The sequence below is a fragment of the Cyprinus carpio genome, chromosome A23 (genome assembly GCF_018340385.1).
Source record: "Cyprinus carpio isolate SPL01 chromosome A23, ASM1834038v1, whole genome shotgun sequence".
In the NCBI taxonomy this organism is placed as follows: Eukaryota; Metazoa; Chordata; class Actinopteri; order Cypriniformes; family Cyprinidae; genus Cyprinus; species Cyprinus carpio.
This window is the reverse complement of record NC_056594.1, coordinates 7,865,937-7,875,833: the sequence shown is the minus strand read 5'-3', so window position 1 is coordinate 7,875,833 and position 9,897 is coordinate 7,865,937. Positions and strand designations below refer to the sequence as shown.

Genomic DNA, 9,897 nt, shown 5'->3' with positions numbered 1-9,897 from the left:
AATTGGGCAGAATAAAAAAGGCTAACTCATTTCACCCCCTTCACCCTGCTCTCTCACTGAATCACAGCATCACTGGAGCTATTGATGATCTGTACCACATAGTCTTACGCTGGTAACACGGTGAAGAAAAAAGAAAGAAACCAAGGATAATGGTGACACTCTACAATGAGGTTCCATTTGCTAAGAGTTACTACATTAGAAAAATGCTTCTAAAGCATTAATTAATCATAGTTGATATTAATGTCACCATTTATTAATATATTATCAAAGTCAAAAGTTGTATCTGTTAATATTTTTAACACATTAACCAACATTAACTAATGGAAACTTATTGTAAACTGTCTGTTAACAAGATATTAGCATCTACACACCAAAGGACGAATAGCATTCTGTATTATGTGCTGCAGTTTTGTCATCTGCTGCTTTAAATGATCAAGCTCTGATTGGCTGATCATTGGCAATGAGTCTTTCACATCGCTGTGGAGGAATTTTGGCCCACTCTTCTTTGCTGAATTGTTTTAATTCAGCCACATTGGAGCATGAATGGACAGTTTAAGAGTTAAATATACAGCAAAAATACAGGTACTCTGTCAAAACTGTGCTCAAGTTAAAGTCACAGTAAAGCCAAAAACACAACTGAGTGAATGTAAAATTTACCATTGCACCTATGTTGTGATTTACTAAAACCATTGAAAATATTTTTTCAATTTATATAAAGCTGAAATAATATAAAATATAAATATCAGTTGAAAAATGATAATTAAAATAAATAAATAAAATCCTAAAACTGAAGAAAAAAAAAAGTTAAATACTGCACGTAAAGCTAACAATATATATATGGTACTTTCAGTCCAACTGTTTTAACTTTGATTATAATTGATCACTACTGTCACCTAGTGGTCATGTTTCCTAGACTATAAAGGGCTCAACAAGAACAATGAATCAGCGATTTCATCAATATGAAACAGTAGAGCATTTAACCAAGGTATACAGGGAAAAGCAACATGTCCAGTCTCAGGCATTATTTAAAAGTATTTCTTTTATATTTTTTCTATATATGCTATACTTGAATCATTCCAGTTTTGATGTCTTTACTATTGTTCAAAAATGTGGAAAACTGTAATCACCAGAAATGAAGAGACCAACAGAAAGACATGTAAATACGGTTTTATTGTAAGAAATGGACTTCAGATAAAAATGTGGAACTCTTAACAGCCTGCAAGTACAAAAACAGGGAGAGAGACAGTTTGCTCGTGGTGCGGGGCCCACAATGTACTGAGTACCTTCGCTACAGATTGTTCTTAAAGGCCACAGAGCATCAAAGGGAAGGTAGGAAGGGTCAATCACTGCCTTCAACAGACATTACCTGCTTCCAAACTACTTCCGTCCACATTTTTACTTGCATCCACCTTGTGCCAATATTTAGCAATTCGGCTTATGTGAAACTACAATGGGATATTTGTCAATGCAAGCCCAGAAATGTGAGTGTCACTTGTTTTCCTATTGTCTCCTATTTAGAACAGATCCAGCACTGTTATATTCACCCAACTGCAGCAATATTTCTAATCCAGTGAACCAAAAACATTTTCTAGCACAAACAGGCAAGGTTTTAAGGGTCAAAGTATTTCTAGCACCAATAACAACTCTGATTGCCGGTTTTGCATGCGCTACTGATGTAAAAAGCAACATTGAGAACTACACACACAGAAAAAAAATCATATTTGATTGAGAATGACCAGTGCACATGAAAACAATGAAGCTACATGTCGGAGAAAGTCACAGCTGGCACAGTGATCTAAAGTCAGAATCATGTTGAATCTCCTAAAAATGACAAATTAACAAAAAAAAAGGTAACTCGTATAGATCAAATTCAGAACTCAGGCTTTTAGAAAATGAGCGAGAAGTAAAACTTTCATCTAAAAAGCTCATTTAGTTGATATTTGTAGTGTTTTTGGATTTGTATCATCAGCTTGACATGCTTTTTTAGGGAATGGTCTTGAAAGAGTGCAATATTTTAAAATAACTCAAAAGATTTCATGTTCTCATCTTGTGTATTTAAATGATTTATGTCTGAAATAAACACTATTCTGCTTCTGCTGCTACTACTTCTACAAAAAAAAAAAATATTAAAAGAAAAAATTACATTTAAAACTTTAATAACTTGAATTACAAACATCTGCCAAGAGACAGTGCGGATGACAGGACGGAAAAACGCATTAAATATAAGGCAGTAAAAACAGGTAGAAAATGGGCAGTGTTTGTCTTGTAACTCAAATTTTGGCGGAGTCCATCAATGTAGTGGCTACTAACTTCATACAAATAATTATTTAAAATGAAAGCAATAAAATTATAATAAAAATATTTAAACTCGTGCAACCGTGGTGCCACAGTACATCAGCATCCTGTAGGCCAAAGCGCACGACTGAGTGTTAGTACATGCGTCGACTCGAAAACGACGCTTCACAACATCCGTAACACAAAGAAAAGACCAACGTCAGACTGGGTCCACTCCCTCCAGACAGTCTGTATAAGGCACAGTCACTGAGGATAGACTGGAGCGGTGGTGACTGCTACCTGCCTTACGCTAAAGCAAGCACCAAAACCATGAGTAGAAACTAGGAAGTGAGAGGGTTTTTGCAATGAACTAATGCACGTTTATCATTCCGTCCCTCGGTTTTGTGTCAGTAAGGTACGGTTCTGAATAAGACGTGATCACAGATATGTAACAGCAGTGAGGGGGAGACGCCACTATAAATCACTACAGAGCATGTGTCCAAGACGTTTCAGAGACATTTAAAATAAGATAAATACATTTGCAGGTGTCTGAAGTTGCTGAAAGAGCAAAGCAATGTTAGATCATATATTACAGACAGGAAACACACTATCCCTCTGAGAGAAACAGGAGTATCGTGGCAGCCAGAGGTCTGAGGGCATTAAAACAGTTCTTTCAACATTAAATGTGTCTGTGCATGCTTTAGCAGATGCAATGGGGTTCAGTATGAAGTTTGTTCGGAAAAGTCCAAATGCGTAATATGATGTGTGGATGGCGGGGTAGTGACTGTGTGGAGAGGACAGGAATGAAAAAGGTGAGAGGAGGGTACAACTGCAACGAATCACAAGCATTAGAACTCCTCCTGGTCCTCTGACTCAGCGTCTGGTATGACAAACCCCTCCTGAGACAGCAACCGAGAGAGAAAGAGACAAAGAGAGAGAGACAGACTGATAAGAAAAGTCTTGCCATTTAAAGATTGTTCCAGTTTTCCACAGCAGATGATGTTAGCCAGGAAACATTCTCCAGAACAGCTCAGTGTCTGAAGTTCAGTGAATGAATGAATTAACTAATGTGGATCTGCAACATGTCTACTCACTTTTTCTGTTACTTGGGAATACTATGATGTCCATCAAAAAACATTTTTTTTAAATTTATTTATAGAAGTAAAATTCTAAAAAATTATTTTTGAATTTGACTTAATTTACCATTGACACTGGAGGCTTTCAATCGTGAAACAAATCACAACTGACTACTAATAGCTCATTTCACCAATACAATCAGCTTAAAGGGACAGTTCACCCAAAAATGAAAATTCTGTCATCATTTCCAGTTTTTATTTGTCTTTTAACCATAAATTCAAATATATCTAATGAATCCTGAAAGATTTCTGTCCTTCCATTAAAAACTCAATTTCACGAAACTGTGCCGCCTCAAAGTTCACAAGGAGACTGGTAGAAGTCATAAAGCACATCCAAAATGGCTCAAACATGCTTGCCCAGGAACTAATGAGGTTGCATTACAATTATGCTTCTCTTTACAATATTTGATGAGCTCTGTGTGAAAAAAAGCAAATTAAATTTGTTCATATAAAATGAACATGCATCTTCAGAAGACTTAATCTTTTTTATTCTTATTTACAATGTCTTTATTTAAAGGAGTCCAAGTTTTGGTGGAATTGACGTTCAATGAAGTGGCAGAAATCGCTCAGGTTTGATGAAAATATCTTAATTTATATTCAAGATAAATGTGAGTTTGGAATGGCATGAGGGTGAAAGATTTTTCAATTTTGGGTGAAGTCTAAAATTATACCAAACTGGCCAGGGATCATAACCATATATATTAATATATGAAAAGGTCATGGAGATGTCATGGAATTCATTGGTCAATAAGTGTAGGAACACTGTCAATTACTAGTACTATATTGTGTTTCTCTTTGGTAAGACTGTGGCTGTGTTTGACTCACGTCTGTGGCATAGAGAATATCCACAATCCTCTGCAGGGTGGGGTCTCCCTCACCATCCTTCTCTTGACAGATCAGCTCAATGTTCCTCAGTTTGCCAAAGTAAAAGTCCCGCTCCTTCTCCATGTCCTGGATTGTAGACTTCAAGATGTTTAACTGAAAGTCACCAAATAAACATTTCAGTCATAAAGCCCAAAGTATACTTACGTTAGCGTACTAAGTGCTTTGCTGATGACACATTTTCAACTTGTACTGTATGCATGTTGACAAGTGCAAATGATGGGGTTAAAAGATACCCAAAACTCTATTTTAAACAAGTACAACATTTTAACTTCTGGAGAGAAATAGTGCAGACACTAGACAAACTTTGAGGGGTATGTTGAGGGCATTAGTCAGTTTTTGATGAGTAAGGTGCTACGTTTTTTTCCATGGGGAAATCTTTTTCCCCCTGCACAATTCCTGATTGCATGGATTCCTATTTAAACATCTTGATTTTGCTAACAAAAACTGTGACCGCAACTTAATACAATGTGAGAGTGTACACAGTATAACAAACCTCTTGAATAAGCTCCGCCCTTTCCTCATCACCACCAGGACCAGGTCTCCGCGCAGAGCTAGGCACCATCTTGGGTGTTACCTTGGCAACCGCTGCTCGCTGTGGTGCTGTTGGGAATAAGCAATAAGTAGTAAGAGACCAACAAATTAGTTTGAAATACAGGAAATAGCGACAAGTAGTTAATAACATTCTGACAGTGTATAACAGAACATCACTGGACCTGCTACTGAAATGCATTGAAAATAAAGTATTTTACTGCAGTGAAGTGAAAGCAAAAAGCTGGCAATAAAAACAATATGAAATCAAAATGGACCCATTTACTTCTGGTATGGTGATGCTCACTTTTCACAATTTAAATCAATTCTCAACGAATTAAGTCATTGAGTGTTTCTCCTTGAATATGCAGTTTAATTTGGAAACATGTCAGATTATGAAAGCAAGATGGGATGTGAAGATCATTTCATGCTGCTTTTATGCCTGCCCACGAACATAACCATGACAGTCTAAAATCATATCAGACTTAACACATGTTCCCTTCTCTGAGGGGTTTCAGTCTAGCACTTTCTATGTGGGTGGGTTTGTTCACACTTAAAACTATTAAATGTTATGACTTTTAAAAATCATTTAAACGTCCAATTTACTAGAACGACTGCAACAAGGTCAGCTTCTCCAGCGACTGCAACCATGTTGCATGTGTATTTCTTAGCTGACACCTCTCATTGTCTGTACTGACTAGACATCAGTGAGCAGATGGTAAGGAGAGATTGTTTAGCTGTGCTGATTTTTATAATTGTTTACTATTTTTAAATCTCTGTACAGCACTTTGGTCAGCTGTGAGGCTGTTTTATATGTGCTATATAAATAAACTGAAACTTGAAACTAGAGAGTGAGATGTATCAGAAGAAACAGGACCAGACTGAAACTTTTCCATAAACTATAGCAACTACATTCAAAGTGTGCCAGCTTTTGAATCCCCTACAGACACTGAAGACACTTAAAAGCCCAAAAACCCAAGACACATCTTCATACCAATTACAGCAGCTGGTGTGGCAGTCTTAAAGGGATACTCCACCCCAAAATGAAAATTTTGTCATTAATCACTTACCCCCATGTCGTTCCAAACCCGTAAAAGCTCCATTCATCTTCAGAACACAGTTTAAAATATTTTGGATGAAAACCTGGAGCCTTGTGACTGTCCCATTGACTGCCAAATGAATAACAGTTTCAAGGTCCAGGAAAGTATGAAAGACATCTTCAGAATACTCCATCTGCCATCAGTGATTCAACCGCAACGTTATGAAGCGACAACAATACTTTTTTTATGCAAATAAAACAAAAATAACGACTTTATTCAACAATTTGTCTTCTCTGTGTCTCTCCACATCAGCGTAGCGCCATTTTGGCGTATCCTTGTGGCGCGGCTGACACAGAAGAGCGTACGCTGCTTGCGTACAACTCAGATACACCAAAATGGCGCTACGCTGATGTGGAGAGACACAGAGAAGACAAATTGTTGAATAAAGTCATTATTTTTGTTTTATTTGCATAAAAAAAGTATTGTTGTCGCTTCATAACGTTGCGGTTGGATCACTGATGGCAGATGGACTATTCTGACAAAGTCTTTCATACTTTCCTGGACCTTGACACTGTTATTTATTTGGCAGTCTATGGGACAGTCACAAGCCTCCCGGTTTTCATCCAAAATATCTTAAATTGTGTTCCGAAGATGAATGGAGCTTTTACGGGTTTGGAACGACATGGGGGTAAGTGATTAATGACAAAATTTTCCTTTTGGGGTGGAGTATCCCTTTAACAGAAGACTGATGGACTGCAGTAAGCCAATGAACACAGACGTTTTAAGCGTCAAACCGAAGGCAAGAACAGAATGATCAGTAAGATTTTTAAGGGATAAGCACAATTATGATGAACAATACAACACAGGTATGCTCTGTGCTGTAAACAAACACAGCGTCAGCTCACTTCTGAGTTTACTCCTGCACATATATCATTACGCTTCAGGAAGCTCATGCTCCAGACTCTGGTGAACACGCTCAGGACTGCTTGCCAGAGGCTATGAATTACAGGTAATAACGATGTAAATAATGTTGGGTTTCTTGAAACAGACTGATCGTTTTGCTTTATAAGACCTTAATATATAATAAGGAGCCATAAATCTTAATTCTGTGCTGCCTGATATGCTTTTTTTATTTCAAAGTGACAGTAGCCATTCACTTGCATTTAATGAATCACCAAGGACCACGTTTTCAGCTAAAAGTCTTTTTTACTGTTCTACTGAAGAAAGAAAAAAAAATCTACATCTTGGATGCCCTGAAGGTGAGCAAATTAAGAGCAAATTTTCATTTTTGGAGAACTAGCCCTTTAATTTATTAAAACAAACAAACAAACAAAAACATCTATATTACTGAACCCAAACTTTTGAATGCGTTTTGGGCAGACATAAAAATATGTTTAATCCTAAATCCTGAGATCAAACTACGAGGTGCAAACAATCGGTGCAATGCAACAAACCTGCATTCATGATCTTTTTGGGCTTGCTGAGGGCAGGCATGGAGGGGTTGGGTTGAGGCATGGTGTCCTGGCCCTGTCGCGCTTCCACTGGGTCATAGTCCTTTCCATCATAGTTAGCATCAAAGAACTTCTTAAACCACTGAACAAATTCAAAATTGTCTTGAAATTTGCCCTTCACCAACTTGTCAACCGGGATAATCTGAAGGTGAAAACACATTCAAATATCATTTCACGGATCTATTAGGGTCATTGTTTTAGTAGTGAATTCAAAGAACAAAAACCAGAAACGTCTACAAGGTATAATTGGTTCCAAACTCCAATAATGAAAGCATACTCTAGTGATTATAATTTTTGTGATAAAATGATAATCCTAAGTGGCTTGTTGCTTAATCTCTTTGTTCAACCTGACCAGACAAACACTACTTGTGCAGATAAGCTTGAGGGGAAAAAAAAAAAAAAATTAAGCAACTCACTTTGTCAACGCCCATTCTCTTGAAGGCGGCCTGCAATATCTTAAAATTGTGAATGTATTCATGCTCTAACTTTGCACCAAATTTAACTTTCTTCAAAGGTACACAGCCCGGAAACAGCATGTCCATGAACTGGCAGTAGGCTGCACCTGTAAAGAAAATCAGATTATAAAATGCTTCCATTACTCCAAAACATGTATTATTATAAAGTGCATTAGTGCACACCGTTAGAAGCATTGGTTCCAGAAATACTTTTCCATTCATTTTCTTACAGGGATTTTTACAAAGTCTTTATTAAACCAATCCAACCAGCTATTTCTTTAAATTTCCTTATGAAAAAAAAATTGGACTTTTTACTTTCAGAACCCAGCTGTTGCACTTTATACTATAAAGCATTATATATTACAACTCACCTGAACATAAAAGCTCGATCTTGGTGAAGTTCATCTGTAGAGACTCATTGATCCACGCGAGCATGTCATGGCGACTCAGATTGTCGCTAGTCACTGAAGTGGAATGTACGTTCACAGCCATGTCCTAAAATGAAGCAAAAGACAAATGAGACATCACGATGAGTAACCATGTGCTGACGTAGACTGAAGATCAATAGTGCTGAAACTAGGCCATATAATATTAATGAACGTAAAATGAGACTTATTCTGTCAAAATCTCAGTTTTACTATCAAGGATGCTCAATTATCACACATTAACCGTGATGGAGTATAAAGAAACAAACACTGGAATGACATATTTTATCACATGGGTGTGCATCACGGATGATAAATCTCAGATTTCCTCTTTGAACAGTGTGTCTGGTTTATGTGGTTGGTTTTGTATAGCTGGATCATTCACCTAAACAAAACCAACCACATAAACACAATATAACGTACATAAACCAAACACACTGTTCTTGCTTTTAAGAAATAAATAGTCTTTCAAGTCACCAAAAGCACTGGTATTCCACAGAATGAGCACTATGAAGATGTGCCTCTGGGTGAACCCACACTGTGTGATATACACTAATGCAGAAGAGCAGATTTGTAATATATCGTGATGGCATGAAGCCAGCCAGAGTCTCCAGACAGCTAAGAAATGTCGAGAAAGAGACAGCAGTAATGTCAGTCACTTTGTCCATCATGCCCTTAAACCTAATAAGCTGCCCTACCTAGAGAGCATTCTATTCGAAGTCATTTTAATTTGATTATAATGCGCCTTTGACGCCCAAAATGCTTTCTTTTTAGGCAGCTCGCATGATTTTGAGACACAGCCCTTCAGGCACACAGCGCCTCAGCTGCTCCTCTATATCCAGGCCTCGCCTTCCCCTCTATAACCATTAATACAGACGTGCCACCGGGAATTATTTCAACAAGGAGGCTAAAATGAATATATACGTATTTATTCAAACCTCAAACACCGGCCTCATAGACCAGAGTACCGAGTGAAATATAAGACAAGCCCCAGCTAATTCTTTGTCCCATAAACCATCCGCAGCTTCCGTTAGCGGCCGGGGCTAAACGGTCATTTCAGCGCACTCGTTTAAAACAAAACCGTTCCCGGTGGGTATGTACCCCTTTAACGACGATGTCACGACATGTGCTATCTCTCCGTGTCATTAATTTACAGATAAAAGCAAAAGAAGAATATCTAACGGTATTTCAGATTTCTCATCCGAGTTTTACCTCTTATTCGCCGGCGCCTCTTTTTCTCAGATCATGCGTCGGTTTGTTCTTTGGGCGACTTGCGTCATCACGTACGGATGCGTAAGGAAAATACTGTGGCAAAATCCTTGACAAAATAAGAGTCTTTCCGTCTCACTGCTTTTATTTGGTAATATATTGAGGGAGTTGTATTTATGCTAAAATAAGATTTTATTGATGTAAAAGCTAAATAAATAATAATAAATAATTATTGATGTATTTAATGTAGAAAGACAGATCCGTGTAGAACCGTAACTGATCAAATGCGCAAAGAATAGGTCACGCTTAAATTTGGGGACCGATTCTTACTATTTTCTCTCAATAAACTCCAAATTTGCCGCTTATTAATATATAGTAAGGTAGTTAAGTTTACGAATAGGGTAGGATTAAGGGATCTAAAATATGTTAATGCA

The 9,897-nt window shown here is 37.5% G+C and overlaps 1 protein-coding gene across 3 annotated transcripts; it reads right to left on the bottom strand.

Moving 5' to 3' along the window:
* Positions 1-1,151: 1,151 nt before the first annotated feature.
* LOC109057993 (microtubule-associated protein RP/EB family member 1-like) lies at positions 1,152-9,613 on the bottom strand. Of its 3 annotated transcripts, none has more exons than XM_042712879.1 (7): positions 9,467-9,613; positions 8,201-8,324; positions 7,791-7,936; positions 7,318-7,516; positions 4,789-4,895; positions 4,236-4,388; positions 1,152-3,173 (listed from the first exon to the last, which is right to left on the bottom strand). In XM_042712879.1, the coding sequence occupies exons 2-7, from the start codon at positions 8,319-8,321 to the stop codon at positions 3,123-3,125; spliced, it is 777 nt and encodes a 258-aa protein (XP_042568813.1). In that variant the 5' UTR covers positions 8,322-8,324; positions 9,467-9,613; the 3' UTR covers positions 1,152-3,122. The 3 variants fall into 3 exon arrangements, with proteins under 3 accessions (XP_042568813.1, XP_042568811.1, XP_042568812.1); XM_042712877.1 differs by lacking the exon at positions 9,467-9,613 and adding an exon at positions 9,356-9,415; XM_042712878.1 differs by lacking the exon at positions 9,467-9,613 and adding an exon at positions 9,193-9,225.
* Positions 9,614-9,897: the final 284 nt, after the last annotated feature.

Coding starts and splice junctions, on each gene's coding strand:
- LOC109057993 (XM_042712877.1), bottom strand. CDS start 9,400: ATGACACGGAGAGATAGCACATGTCGTGACATCGTCGTTAAAGGG. Junction 7,517..7,790: donor AGAGAATGGGCGTTGACAAA/GTGAGTTGCTTA, acceptor TTTCACCTTCAG/ATTATCCCGGTTGACAAGTT. Junction 4,389..4,788: donor GGGCGGAGCTTATTCAAGAG/GTTTGTTATACT, acceptor GGTGACTTTCAG/TTAAACATCTTGAAGTCTAC.